The following is a 15,741-nucleotide window of genomic DNA, read 5'->3' as shown; positions in this document are numbered from 1 at the left end:
CAAAACACTGGATCCTACATAATGCAGCTAAAATGTAAAGTATTACACCCTGCCTGCCTGGTAAATGCACATTTTTCAAACTTGCAGTCTTTCTGTTCAACTGTATAGTCTCTGAGCCAACGCTCAGACACCCAGGTGACATCATCGGAGTTATTTTCTCAGACTCAGAGCCACAGAGGTCATTATACAACTGCCTTCGCAGGCTGACAAGTACTCATCAAGATGAGTAAACTTATCTTAATGTGTGGAGTTTGACAATCAGATATAACCTTATAGCCCAAATGGAATGAGAGACACTACATGTCATTTTGAAGGCAGCTGAAGGTGAAGAATCATCTCTGTCTGAACCTCAACATGTTTTGAAAATGGTCGTCAGAAAAGCAAATGCCAAATATTTGCTTTTTACAGCTTCTTAAATTTGAGGATTTGCTGCTTTACTTCGTCATACATGACAGTAAACTGAATATCAGTTGGTTTTGGGCTGTTGGTTGGTCAAAACGAGCATTTCAAAGACATCATTTTGGGCTCTGATTAATTATAATGGGTATATTTAACTATATTCTGACATTTTTCAGAAACAAATGATTAATTAAGAAAACCAATCAATGCTGCAGTCTACAACTAACCAACCAAAGTAACTTCTAAGTAAGTGTCTTTCAATGCTAAACTGAACTAGTTTTAGACCTCAGGTTCACCGCTAACATCTCCATCTCTCTTTTTCAGAAATTCAAGAAAGTTATAAACAACACACTAAACAGCAATTCAGTCTGATTATGAAGCTACAATTAGATGCTTTTGATAGAGAAAATCAGCATGCCTGAAGGTACGGAGAACAAAATCAAGGCTGGTTACAAGTAGTTTGTGAAGTAGACTCACCTGTGACTGCAACTCGCTCAGTTGACTCTGCAGTTCAGATATCTGGGTCTGCATCTCCTGCTCTCTGTTCTGCCATCTCTGTTCGCTCTCAGCAACGGCGGCATTCATCTCTATCCTGAACTCTGCTCTGAGACGATCCTCACACTCTGCCCTGGAGGCATGCGCCAGAACAAGAAGTGAGGTGGTGAGTTAACCTACATGCAAATGTACTATTAATTTCTTCTTGCTACACTGTATACTTGTTATATAGTGTCTTGTGCTTCTAAGGATTACTTTAAGAGGACGATTATTTTAAGTTTCAGGTTTTCTAGATGTGGTAGTAACCTGATTATTTCTCACTTTTCTTAACTTTATTTCATAAACGTCCATATAAGCGCAAATGTGTTTTTTTTTGTCATATTATGAGATTTGGAATGCCCTGGTTGTATTTCTGGAGCAGAAACCTGCATATCTCCAGCTAACAGGTGTTGTAAATGTGTTCCTTTGCACAGAAAAGACCCCAGAACAGGAAAGTCATGTTGAGGGGTGCTATTGTTAGAAGAATGCATTTATTGTTGTCTATTCAACAATAATAATGTCTTAATTATAAGAGCGGAAACCTGCATGTAAAGTGGTGTTTTAGCGTAGCGCTTGAAATAAAAATAATGGCTGTTTTCAGTGATGAAAAAGAAGATATGTACAATATCAATACACAATATGTACAATGCACGATATGAGACAGGACAGGATTAATTGGTTTTCTGAAAACCATTATGGCTAATGTTTATTTGGATTGTGATATTGATTTGATTTTCATTAATGTACTGACACTGTTGTTTGTATCACTATGTATCATTTTTATTGCTGCAGCTAATTTCTTGGCATGTTCTGTTCTGGTAAAACACATTACCCGTCAATGAAGCTCATTCAAATTAAACGGATGATTAGAATGTAAGAGAGGAAAAGATGCTGCAGGTTGTTCGGAGCCACAATTTGAATGATTTGCGTTTCAGCTTTGATCTTCTGTAGTGATCTTTTAACAGTAAGCAGGGGGAGATCACAAGCAGATTGGAGGCTTTGTAATGTAAGCCTAAGCAGTTCTGGCAGGTTGGGTTTTTATTCTGCTACCTGATCCGGTCCTCAGTGTGCCGCTGGCTCTGGTCTAGAAGACTCCTCTCCGTGTTCAGTCGGCTCTGTTCCAGGACTTTCTCCTCCAGCCGGTGTTTGTCAGCTCGCAGGGACGCTATCTCTCTCTGCTGCCTGTCCCGCTGCCTCTCTGCCTCCTCCTGCATCCGAGCCAGTCGACTCCGAGTCTGATGGAGCTCTTTCTCCAGACGAGAGCCCTGCGGTTCACATGATGCTGCAGCTTCAGGGGCTACCTTTTCTTTCTTGTCTTGCTGTTGGATCGCCGACTGCAGCCTACAGATCTGAGAGCACAGGAACTTCTCACTTTCACTTCACATATTACAACCGATATTATGAATAATCTGATATATTTCATCTGGCAAAAAACACACATTCCACGAGTGTAGTTTGACCTCTGACCTCATTGGTTGCATCTTTCAGTTGTGTCCTCAGCTCCTCTCTTTCCCTCTCCAGCTGGCTGCGTAGCTCCTCAGCAGTCCTCCTCTCTTCATCCAAACGCGCACACACCTTCCAAGAAAATTCATCCTCGTCAACACCATTATTACATTAACAATTGATCTTCTTTTTAGCACTTTAACCCAACCATACTATCATCTCCTTATTCCTAAGCCTAATTAATAATTAGTCACGATGAAGTGCACATTATAAAAAGGCTCAAAGGGCAGGCAATTATGTGATTAAAATCTCATTATGTTTTTACATTTAGTAGTTTAAAATTTTTTCATGAAACATGCTCTTTAAGACCAGCACTTCCCAACCAGGGGGTGGGGACCCCGAAAGGAGTCGCGAGATGATTAACGGGAGAGAGAGAAATACTGTCCTTTTTACTCCACTACATGAATCTGACAGCTTTAGTTACTAATTACTTTACAAATTAAGATTTTTGAACACAAAACACATGTAGTTAATAAAATACGATGTTTTATTATAAATTAAACTACCCAACAATATAACGGCCTACAAGTCCAGCTGAAACGATTAGCTGATTAAACATTTAGTTAATTGACAGAACTGTTTGGATCGTTTCAAGTTTCTAAAATGGCATTGAGTCATTTTATTATTATTAAGTACATTTTCCTGATGTTACTTCCATACTTTTACTTAAATAATATTTTCAATACAGGACTTACTTTTAATCCCTAACGGAGTATTTTTACAGTGTGGTATTAGTACTTTTATGTAAGTTAAGGATCTGAAAACTTCTTCCACCACTGTGGCCGTGCCTATGACATATACAGTATATACAAAATAATGGGCTAAGTGACTCCTGATAAGGGCTGACTGTGTAAAAGAGCAAAACCTAGTTATTGCAATATCTTGATTTCTGAAATGTCATGTAAACAAGAACAACCTTCATCAGGTTTACAGATTAAGTGATCTTGGCTGGAGAATCCTGATTTCTGTGTCCGCGAAACAGTTTCTAAGGCTTTTTTCAAGAGCACATGTGCATCACACAGATGCAGGGATTGTAGTATTACTATTGCAGCTTTGTGACATGATGAAAGGAAAAACTATTTCTCACAGCGGTTCATCCTTGTACCCGAAATAATTAAACCCAAAGTCTGACTGATAATATAATTACTAAGCCTATAGGAGCTGGCTGCCACCGCTGAACAGCAGGCTATTTTTTTAAATTCTGATATAAGTGCACATTATGGAAAAACTGTGTCCTCCTTTACTACGGAGCCTGTCCTCTTACTGCACTTCAGTCCAAATGCTCTGATGAAAAAAAAGATAGAATAACCCCTTCGTGGTGTGCTTACCTCTTGGTTGGTCTTCCTCTCTGAACTCAGAGCTTCTTGGACGCTGTGAAGTTCGGCCGCATGCCTCCTCATCACCTCCTCTATCGCCTTACGCACCTGCTCCTTCAACCGTTTCCTGTCCTCCTCAGCCTTCTCCACCAATCTTTTCTTCTCCTCTTCCAGCTTGTGCTCCACATTGGCTCTCTCCACCTCAACCTGTTCAATGTTCTTGTCCAACTGTGAGTGAACGCGAACCCTTTCGACCTCCAGTTCCTTCCTCTGCCGGTCGACCTCTTCCTCCTTTTCTCTCCTCAGACGTTCTTTCATCCCTTCCACTTGTTCCCTCTCCTCCTCTCTCTCTCTGCGCAGTCTGTTTCTGTCCTTCTCAAACCTTTCCTTTTCTTGTTCTCTTTCCTTCTGTAGGTTTTCTCTCTCTTTTTCTATCTCCTTCTGCAGTTTGTCCCTCTCATCATCTGCATGTTTTTGGATGCGACGCAGCTCCTCTGTCTGGGCTCTTACCATCTCAGAACGCAGACTGGACAGGGCCTCAGCATGCTATGAACACAGACACAATATATGTTCAATGGCCACTTTATTAGGTACAGCTGTACAATCTAATGAAATTCAATAGCTCTTTTTGTGTGTGTGTGTGTGTGTGTGTGTGTGTGTGTGTGTGTGTGTGTGTGTTTTACCTGGCGTATCTGCCGGGCGTGGTCGCTGTTTCTGCCACTGCTCTGCAGCTCCAGCTCTCTGTTCCTGCTCTGCAGGCGGCTCACCTGGCTCCTCAGTTCCTCCACTTCAGCACAGACACACACCTCACAGCCTCCGCGGTTCAGCAGCTCCTCTGATACACGCACACACACAGAGAACACATACCAAGTAAACACCAACAAACACAAGTGAACACAAGCGCACACGTGCACGAGCATGTATTGATTGATTATGCATTATAGAAGCAGAATGGACTTGCAATACTGAATGAGGAAGTCCCTGAAACAGAAATCATTCTCGTGCAATGAATAAAATTCAGGGCATTTTTGCTGCCTGGTATGATGACACTTTGATGAAACTGTTTGCCTTTATGGAGGATGAATAATGTGCTTTTGTTGGATTCTCTGTATTATAATGGCGTGAGGTGAAAACTTAATTAATGCTGAGTCAGAATGAATAATGGAAATGCACTGAGCTCAGCTGATTTTTGCCGATGTGAGCTTTCTCCGGCAGACAGGTAAGAAGACAGGTGGACACAGACTGCAGACTACCTGCTCTGCTCTGCAGCTCGTCTTCCTGCAGCAGTAGCCTCTCTTTAGCGACCGCAAGCTCCTCCTCCGCCCGTTTAGCCATGCCCTCTGCCTCAGACACACGCCTCCGATCCAACTCCAGCTCCTCCTCCAGGTCCTGGAGGGAGGCATGAAGGTCCAGGGGGTGGGGGGGTTGGCGCAAGGGCAAGTAAGGAGGGCGATGCAGAGGAGTATTGTGGGTTGACAAAGAGCACAGGGGAATAGACAAGAAAAAAAGAAGACAGATAAGGGAGAGAGAGAAGCCGACAGCAACTTTGACACAGATAAGAAGGAAGGAGAGAAAGAACGCAAGTCAGAGAGACGGGAATGGGGGGGATAGGAAAAAAAATGGAAGATGAAATGTGGTGAGTCAGGGAGCTATCTTGCCCGGCTGAGCCTTTAATGGTCTGCTGTGGGGGCTTATGTCAGCTCTGTGCCAGCTCTTGCAGGGCTTCTTAATGCTCATCCATGAGGTGGTAATGGTGGTGGTGCTGCAGCGAATCTATCCTGCTCAAACTACTCATTAGCAGATAGTTGGCAGTGGGAATAGCACTCAGGGAGAGCAGCCAGTGGTTAGACAAGCAACCCCCCCCCCCCCCTTCCCTCTCTCTCTCTGCCTCCACCTCACTTCCTTTCCCAACACAATCATTAGCTGGGTGCATCAGAGACAGGAAGCTGCAACATTTCAATTTCCTTTCACTTCCATTTTCACAACATTCTAGTTTGTGTGTGTGTGTGTGTGTGTGTGTGTGTGTGTGTGTGTGTGTGTGTGTGTGTGTGTGTGTGTGTGCGTGTGTGTACCTGTATTCGCTCTTGCAGTTTGACTGTGTTTCTCTTGCTCTCAGCCAACCTCTCCAGGTGACTTTCCACCTCCGCTTCAGCCCTCTTCACTCTCTCTCGTAGGGCGCTGTGCATTCCTTTCTTCTCCTCTTCTTCCCTCTCTTCCCACCTCTGCCGCTCCTCCCTCCATTCTGCCTCCATCTTCTTCCTCGTTTCCTCTTGCTCCTCGTTTAGGCCATTAATCTTTTGCTCCCAGTGCTCCCTCTCCTCTTTCACTGCTCGCCTCTTCTCCTCCTCTGCTCGATCCACCTCCTCTTTCAGTGCCTTAACCTCCTCCAAGAGTGCTTTCACTCTTTCCGAGTCCTCCCGCTCCTCTGTTTGTCTCTCCTCCTCTTTCTTGTTCTCCTCGTCTTCTCTCTGTCTCCGCTCGTCTTTCCTCTGTCGCTCCTCGTCAGCTGCTATCTGTAGCTCCTCACATTTGGCATCCAGCTCCTGGATCTGCTCCCCGGCCTTCTCCAGTTCTTTGCTCAACCGCAGGCTCTCCTCCTTGGCATCACTGATCTGGGCCTTGGCCTCCTGGAGCTCTTCTTCTGCAGCCTGGAGCCTCTCCTCGAACTCTTTTCTCAGCTCCGCCTCAGTTTCACGCTCCCTCTCCTCCGCCTGGATGCGGAAGCACTCAAAGTCTGCCTGCACCTGGAGGCAGAGAGGATAACGTATTACACACTGCACTTGCCTTTAAAGTCACTGACCACCCCATGAGAGGTGCATCCATAAACTGCCCAAATTAATCAAAGCATTGATTCAAACAAATTGTGTTTTTACTCCCAACACACTCCGGAAACCTTTCAGACACACATGATAACAGTTCAATTATTTTTGTGGTGGCATATTCACATTGCAAATATGATGTACCAATACATCTCAAAGGTGATCTAGGAACTTTTCAGAGCACTGAAGTAAACAGTGTATATACAAAACATTTGAAAAGGGCAAGACTGTGTCCATAAAGGCTAATTAGCTACAGTGTTGTGACATTCAAACAATAATCTCAGTATGGGGCAAAACATCATTACCAGCCTGAACTGTTGAGATTGGGCAGGTTGGATTCTAAACCCTTATTCAGCTTGTCACATAACCAGGATTCATTGGTAAGGTATAATGTGCAGTTAGGAGTCCTGAAAAGACATGATTGTTTAGTAGGAGATGCTTTATTTTGCAGTTATGTAATCACCTAATAACGTTGTAGGAACTATGTATTAGGTAATTATATGGAAAACATATTACTAACATTTTCTCCAACAAGTCTATTACTTTCTTGAGTTTATTACTGTGATTAAACCATGGTCACTTGCTGCAGAATAAAGACTGCATTTAAATGTAATAGTTGCATGTTATATGATGTTATGTTATAATATTAATCCAGACAGAATGGTGGTGAAACGGTTCACTGTCACGTCATAATCGTTTCCTATTAGCTGCCAGGTTGAGGTGGGTGTGGCTTACCTGCATCACGGAGCTTACAAAGCGGAAGTGAAGCAGACTCAGACTGACTGACTGGGAAACGAGAGTCAGTGAGAAGTGGATGCGTTTCTGATTTGTCGTGACGTTTCCCCATCAAGTTGTGTTAAGGTTTTGTCCACGTCTTGAATGTCTACAAATTTAATATCAACCAGGCTGATTGACACCGCACTGAGGATCGCGCTGGTCCGAAGAGAAGACCGGAACAGTGCCGGCTACGACCAAGATTGGCCTCTCATCCTTACCTTCAGTCAAATGCATGTCTAAACCCAAACCCTCTTAAAGCTCCTAGACATAACATTTACCCAGGGTTGTGGATATGCCGTAACAACTGTAACTGTGTTGGATATTTGTTGATTTATGATTTCTTTTTTTGGGGGGGGCTTTTCCACCTTTAATTTTTGACAGCTAGATGAGAAAGGGGGAAGACATGCAGGAAATTGTCACAGGTCGGATTCAAACCCTAGACCTCTGCGTTGAGGCATAAAGCTCTCAGTATATGTGCTCCTGCTCTACCACTGAGCCAACCAGGCCACACGTTGATTTATGATTTTAACAGCTCTGCTATGAAGAAACAATACTTTCTGTGAACAGAGCATAAGTCTAATTCCACAGTCTAGTTTTTTTTGGTCATAATATTTGCATCAGTGGCACTATGGCACTTGTCGGCTCCAACTGCATTCCTCCTTAAAAACAGTGTATAGGTCACATGCTATCTGAACTTGTTTTATTGTTGTAGGTCACGTAAGGGGCAGGTTTGATTTGCTGCTCCTGAGAGTTTACACATTCAATTACAGCAATTCAACGTACCCTTGAATGAGCTCAGTTTATCTCATGAACAGGAGGGTAAGAGTACACGCACGCACACACACACCTGGGCTCCAACTCTCTGCTGCATATCCAGGGAGTCCTGCAGCTCGAGGAGGCGTGTTCTCAGCGGAGCCCCCTCCCCTTCATGACACGTCTCCACCAGGATGCGTTGCAACTCTTCGTGGTGGGCGTGGCTCAAGGCCTGCAGGGCAGCCTCCTGCTCCTCATTCTTCATGTTCAGAGAATAAATCACCTGGAGAACGTCAACAACAGGCAAGGAAAGATTTAACGATTGTTGCACATTTCTGCCTTAAATTTATGTTTTGAACTGTATCTGTTCATCATCTCTTTTAGAGATAGGTTGTGCTTTTTCTTTGCACTGATCACCACCACTCTGCTCCTAGTCTATATCCACGACGTTCCACTTCGGGGATTGTTCAGGTGCCGTTGGAAATAAGGACTATGGTTAACTGCTCCTCAGATCTCTGCAGGGTAAAACGAGACAGCTAGCTAGACTGTCTGTCCAATCTGAGTTTTCTGTTGCACGACTAAAACAACCTTTGAACGTACCTATGTTCCACCCAAACCAAACACGTCATTTTGCAGAGGCGCCGTTTCTCTGTGTGGCGCTTAGCTCCGCCCAAGACGGTTGTGATTGGTTTAAAGAATAATAATAACAATAAACCAGAGCATGTTTTTCTCCCATCCCGGATTGCTGTGTGGACTCGCCAGAACCTCCTCCGCAGCGCTGTGGAGGAAGGTCTGGCAATGTGAGACTACTCCGCTTCTGATGTGCCTTCTACAGTGTATGTAATGTCTATAAACCTTCCCCATAATTTGTAGGAAATAGGACAAGAAGAGTTCTGGTTGCCATTTGACGTCCATTTGTAGTCTGAGTAGTTTTGACCAATCACGTTTGAGCAGGCGTGATGAACAGTTTGAACAGTCCGTGTGGAGAGCAAAAGATGTGGAATGCGATGGCGTCTGTGTGGAGATATCCACTGGCTACACCAGAAGCCCAGAAATATTGGCCGTTGCCCTTAGAGGCTAACCCCTCTTCTCATTTCTCAGTTTGCACAACCTTGATTCCTTTCCTCACCGCCTCTCCTCCTGTCTTAGTCCCACCCACCTGAGATGCAAGCGGAGGAGGCAGCGGAGGAGGCAGCGGAGGAGGCAACGAAGAGACACGGCAAGAGAGGATTCAAGGCAACAGGTATTTAACTAAATGAGTCATCTGTGTGTCACGGGTGCAAAGGATACACTTGTGCATCCTCGCTCATAGCTCCTCCTGCAAGCCTCCTCTTTCCTCGGGATGCATTTTAAAAAATTGCGACATTCCTTCCAAGATGGCACGCAGAGATTGATTTCCAGGTCACAGGCATGAGGATTTTCTATGTTTATTTATTACTCTAGTTTATCATTGTGATTTGAATTCTTGGTTAATTAGTATATTTTTATAAAGCCATTCTTCATTTTAGGGTTTTCTGTCCCTCAGGTCAAGACTCAAGAGATTAAGGAAAAAGTGCTTTTGTGTAGCATATACCCTATTTTTGGACTGCAGAATAATTTAAAGTTGAAACAGTCATTAAGTTAAGGCTGACATTGGAAAATGTATTTGCAGACTGAGTAATATGTTTCCTCTTTGATAAGAAACGACTGAAATTGGCCTCCTTATTTGATTTGTAAGCAATATCTTGAGTTCTTTCTTCACAGTTTTACTCTCCTTTTTTCTTTTTATGTGACAGGCAGGATTTAAATGTAAATATTATAGTTTGGTGATAATTTTCAATGTTGCTTTCTTGACCAAATCTTCCTTGGAAAACAACCCTCAGTTTAATTTGACCTGGTTAGGGTTTACATCCTCATGGATTCAGATGATTCACTCTGCGGGGTTATTTCCTCTGTATTCATTTAACGCGAGTACATCGCAAACAGCAGGAAAACTGACACCAACACTAGTCCACAAACAGACATTATGGAGCCAATATTTTCAGCTGCCAGCTTTATGATAAGAAATATTAAACTGACACGGGCTGACATGGAAACACAACATTCACCAAACACAAATAACAGAAGTTAAACAGCAACACTGACAAACAGTGTGCACTACTGTAACCAAAGTCTTCTGAGTTCAAATAGTCCCAGCACTGCAGTTTCATGCAGTGATTTCCCTGCCTGCCAACATGTGAGGAGTCTCTCCCCCTCCTCCCAATATAGTCTGTGACTAACACCTGAAATACGGCCCGTTTCTCCCCACTATTCACTTTACCCTCTACGCCATGTCTACAGTGTCATCATATGCTCCTGCTGAACCTGATGGCTCACTTACCCACCCACAGAGATGTGTGTTTGTGTGTGTGCATGTGCATGGGTGTGTGCAAGGGACACATAGGCTCATATTTTATCCAGACGCCTCACTGTCTGCAGTACACAGCTGGCACAGCACTGCCGGACATTCCCTGTGTGTGTGTGTGTGTGTGTGTGTGTGTGTGTGTGTGTGTGTGTGTGTGTGTGTGTGTGTGTGTGTGTGTGTGTGTGTGTGTGTGTGTGTCACAACCTCTCTCTTGCACACACACTTGTCAATCTCCATTGATCTATGATGTATTTCTAATAATTTAGCGACAGATATCGATGATGGATGTGACATCTGCCCAAATCCTAATCACAAACCCGCCTCTCTCTGTACTGCCAGTCAAATACTGAATTGAGGGCAAGCTCTAAGGGGAGTGTGTGTGCTGTTCTTGGCTGTCCTCTTTGGCCAGTTTGAGAGTGAGAGCAAGAAGGGTAAGAGGAAAATATAGCAGGAGAAAGGAAGAGAGAGGACAATTTAGAAAGCATTCCCACACCTGGAGGTATGTTACATTTCCAAAATAATGTGAACACCCAAATGTTACACCCAGATGTGATTGTTGAAAATCTACTTCCCGTGTTGTCCTTTCTCAGCGGTGACGTAAAACGCACCACTAGGGCTGCTATGCACGAATGTCGCCGGACTAAACCATTTTGTAAACATAGCCATACTGAGAAATACAGAAGGGAGTTTTGTGGAGCGGATAGGATTAATTAGTACTACTTACTTTGAATCAACTAATTTGGCAATGGCTTGAAAAAAAAAAATAGTCACACTTTAATTTAGCTTTTTGGATATAAATTCTCAAGACGCATGGCAGCTCGGTCAGAGAGTGGCAATGAGAGCCTCTTGCTACTGTAAATCCCATATTGATCCTGCCAGTCGATAATGTTTTTCATGTAGCCTCACAAGACTGTGCCCGTGCCTATTGACAATAACTTCATAGTCAGCAAAGCATGAAATTAGTATTCCGTCTACAGTGTAAAAGAGAGTCACAATGTGGCTTTTTGAAACTGGAGTGAGATGTAGAGTGAATGGTTGGTGCACAGAGGAGAGGTTAGGCAAAGAGACAAGCAAGCATGCACACTCTTTCTTTTACATCAGCCCCCCATTCACCGACCCACACACACACACACACACACACACACACACACACACACACACACACACACACACACACACACACACACACACACATATCAAAGAGGGTACCGGGTGTGCTGGATTACAAAGCAGGGAACATTGTGATAGTGTAAGCTAGATAAGTACAGGAAATCACACACAGAATTAGAGCTGCCAAACAAAAGTGTTGGTGAATATGTGCACACAAAGACACACTTTAATATGCTACTGTTGATCTCTGTGAATCACGTAAAGAGACTACTCTCTTCTGTGTATTAATGTGAGTGTGTGCATGTCTGTTCACACACAAGCTTATGTGAACATTCACAACAGCTGGCCTGACAGGGTCAGCTCTCGCTTTCTTCCCATTGGCTTGTTCTTTCATGTAAACACACTCCGACGTGCTACTGGTTTATCTTTAGCAGCACCCATTCAACCAGGGCAGACCAGAGAGAGGGGAGGAAGGTCGATGTGAGGGAGGGGGGAAGGGAGCTGTGTAAGTCAAACATAAGCGTGGATAGGTGAGTGGAGGAGTGAGGGACAGGCTGATGTTAGGAGGTGTGTTAAGTAGCCTACAAGTCCATGACTGAATGTGTGTGTGCCAGCCTCCTCCATGCACACAGAGAGCAGAGGTTAATAAATATATAATGTTACCACAGCTGACCCATTTCCTGCTTCCTCTCCACTCCACACCCGGCCCCAAAACACTCAAATAAACCAGGTTTCACAGCAGAAAATGCTTACACCAAATATCAAATTTGATGAATCTTATATTTCATCAGCGCTCTGGGTTTCGGATTTATTTCCTGCGGTCATCAAAGACCTAAAGCGGACTGGCAGGGCTTGCATAAAGTTTCAAGAGAGAGAAACAAGTCCAGGCTTCTTTTTCATTGGTGTGGAAGGAGCGGAGAGCCAAGAGAGGTTGAACGACTAGGCTGGCAAATTCCCCTAACAAGCACAGACACAAGTGCTGACCCCTCATCTGTGTCATCTTAGTGTGTGTGTGTGTGTGTGTGTGTGTGTGTGTGTGTGTGTGTGTGTGTGTGTCTGTGCGTCTGAGAAAAAGCTTTCTGAACAACACACGGCAAATAGCTTGTAATGCATTAGCCTACACACATGTGCTCCTGCACACACACACACACACACACACACACACACACACACACACACACACACACACACACACACACACACCTTGCAGGCTACACAGAGGTGAACCCATAAAGGAAGATGGGAACTGCACAGTCATCAGTAATTGTCATAGCTCAACAAGCGATGGGTCAGGCCCTGCTTCTGTAAGCATTATTGTGCACCAGAGAGAGGGAGAATCCTCATATAGCAATGCTTACTGTATGAAAAGCCAATGCATATACTGCTGCTGCAACCCCTGCCTGCACACTGATGTACACATCATGTCTGTGCTAATAAAGAAATGGTTATAATCATGTCATAAAAGGTTATTGATTACTCAATTAATTCATTTTTATCACAAATATTTGGCGGTTCCAGCTTCTTCAATGTTGGCTTTTGCTGCTTGTTTAAAATCACTGTTAATTGATACATCTGGATACCTTTTTTATCTGTTGGTCAGACAGAGAAACATTATATTGGGCTCCGGCATGCATGCACTCTTTGAGATGTGCAATTGTCTTTAAATTGTTTGACATTTAACCGTCTAAACTATAAGTGATGCATGGCGAATCCATGCATAATCCATAAATTGACTGATAATTGCATCACTCATTTGCTGCCCTGAAAGGTTTGGCTCTCAAATCGCTCAAGCTCTGCAGCATACACCTAAAGCTCTCAGTGATCGATAATGTCTGATTACTGTGTCAGGCATGAAGACGAATCAGCCCTGATCCAAGTTTTCCAATCATTAGCCTATCCCAAGAGATACGGATTTGTAACATAGAGCACATCTATAATGGTGTTTAAGCACGAATGAGTTTATAGTGTCTATTACTGTAATATTTAGTTTTTCGAAATACTTCTCTTATTTGGCTATTTATTAGCTATTTTAATCTCCCTTGGGTCAATTTTTAGGCTATTTATAATTCCAATTATATAATAATTTACATTTTTTGCTGTGATATCTGTTGGTGTCCCAATATGTCATAGCCTAGGATAATTGCAGGTCGCCTTTTCAATATGTAGCCTAATTATGTTTGGGTGTGATGGCAGATAGTGAGGCAGCCATCAGATCATCCAATCAGCCTGACAGCGCGTCTGCAGGCGCGCCTCTCTCCTCTCGGTGTCACATGCAGGTTTTACCTTGGTGAGCTGAGCGATCTTCTTGCACATCTTGCTGTGCATCTGGTAGTCGTACAGCTCCTGTTCGATGTTCGGGAACTCTGCCGCAGTCCCGTTAACGGTGGAGCCCGGCCCGGGGGACTGTGCAGCCTTACCGGCGCCTGAAGCCATAATAAACCTCCCAGGGAACTTTCCAGACCGGTGGATAGTCAGAAATGATCCTGCCGCCTCTCAGATTAAAATTCCCACCTAAATCGTGTCAACATTTTACTCGTGCATCTCATTCCTCTGTCGGTAGACCACCTTCCGTGAACTGCAGCTCGAGCGATTCGCTGGAAAACATTTGGTTCTAGATCGGCGGGGCTCTCCTCGTGCGTTCCGGTAGTTGCCCCCCTCTCCCGCTGTCCGCCCGGTGATCGCGGAGGTCACACGCTGGAAGTCCATCGGGGACGCGCTCGCGCCAACCGACCCTTTCCTGCTGTCAACAGATAGGCTATTTTTTTTTATTCTAAGAGGGAGCGCTCGAGGATGAAGGCATATCGTCCAACCACCTGTCTCGCGGCAGGGGCGGAGAGGGGCGTGTGTATTCTATGGAACATACCGGAGACAGCTCGAGAGGCGCACTGCTGCAGTGCTGCCCCGCCCCTACCGGCGCTGCTGTATCAATCACCGTGTGGAGAAGAGGAGGGGGTCCCCGGGGTCTAGTCGTGTGATTTTACTATTAATCAGATCAACATAGGCTAACTGCTGCTTATTTCTTTTATTTAAAGAACGGTCATTAGGCTACATCTTGTATTATTAGCAGACTTCTACCAGTAGGCTAGGCTATTGGCTGAACTGCCATAGCAAAAAAAGGTTTCAAAACGATTTATCTCTGAAATGAACACATTTGTGAAAATGTAGGCTACCTCTTTATGCATTGATAGTCTATAGACTATCAATTATTTTTATCTTGAAATACTACAGATATATCTACAGATAGCCTAGAGAAAGTCACAAGAACACATTCTCATACACAAGTTGGCACCATTGACTAACACCCCTAACTTTAAAGGGCTTCAGCAATGCAACTTGCAAGACACACATTAAAGAATGACCAAACTCGATAAAGCTAAAAAACACTTCCCATAATGCAACTCATGTAGCATATTTTCATTAGTCCCTCATTACCTGGTACATTTTCAAAGTCTAAGCCCTCTTTCAGCTGGAGACAAATAGGTTGTCTCTTTCAAAATCAAGCTGAGATAAAAAAAAAAAAAGTATTTTCTCGAACTTGATAAAGATCATTCAAAGCCATAAAAGACTGTCTGCACCAGCTGAGTAACTCCTCCTAATGAGTAAACTGACCTGTAGAATCGGTGCAGAGCCCTCACAGCCACATGGTTGTATTAACCTGTCATGAGGCCTCTGGGGGAAAAATAGCTATGGGTCCCTATGGGTCCCTACCATAGACTGTAGGCTACTCTAAAAACCATACCCATTCACCCACCATCTCTGTAATTGTGTTCCCTCCTCATCAGGTACAGTGTACACAGCGGACTACACTAGAGAACAAGTCCTTTATGCTATAATAATATCTGGGCACACATTTTCTGTGTCAATTAGGGTCATTTCAATAAACACAACTTTCAGAATTATGCCATGAGGCATACAAAAGTTTGTATCCAGCTTGTATCCAACAAACTTTTCAAAACCAACAATTTGACAATCATGCCCATGCAGCAATTGGCTCTCAAGCTCTCTTTTTTCGTTCTTTCATCAGTTCATATATCCATACAAGGCCATGAATTCCTTTTGAGGAGAGACTGTCCGAAAAGTATGTGTTCTTAGCACGATTTATTGCATTTGAGAGAAGAAGAAATGCAAAAGACGCAGAGTTCTTGAA

General features: G+C 43.8%; 1 protein-coding gene across 1 annotated transcript in view; it reads right to left on the bottom strand.

Annotated features, from left to right (window-relative positions):
* fam184b (family with sequence similarity 184 member B) overlaps positions 1-14,444 on the bottom strand; it is a 23,133-nt gene extending 8,689 nt beyond the window's left edge. Inside the window, exons 1-9 of the mRNA XM_078260280.1 lie at positions 13,878-14,444; positions 8,196-8,384; positions 5,825-6,496; positions 5,006-5,141; positions 4,436-4,587; positions 3,765-4,298; positions 2,401-2,508; positions 1,984-2,282; positions 877-1,027 (exon numbers count right to left, since the gene is read on the bottom strand). Of these exons, the coding sequence (XP_078116406.1) occupies positions 877-1,027; positions 1,984-2,282; positions 2,401-2,508; positions 3,765-4,298; positions 4,436-4,587; positions 5,006-5,141; positions 5,825-6,496; positions 8,196-8,384; positions 13,878-14,027 (2,391 nt within the window). The 5' untranslated portion in view covers positions 14,028-14,444. The remainder of the gene's footprint in view (positions 1-876; positions 1,028-1,983; positions 2,283-2,400; positions 2,509-3,764; positions 4,299-4,435; positions 4,588-5,005; positions 5,142-5,824; positions 6,497-8,195; positions 8,385-13,877) is intronic.
* Between the last annotated feature and the right edge of the window lie 1,297 nt (positions 14,445-15,741).

The sequence above is a fragment of the Sander vitreus genome, chromosome 2, assembly GCF_031162955.1.
Source record: "Sander vitreus isolate 19-12246 chromosome 2, sanVit1, whole genome shotgun sequence".
Taxonomy (NCBI): Eukaryota; Metazoa; Chordata; class Actinopteri; order Perciformes; family Percidae; genus Sander; species Sander vitreus.
Note: the sequence above shows the minus strand (reverse complement) of the source record. Positions and strands in the feature narration are given on the sequence as shown.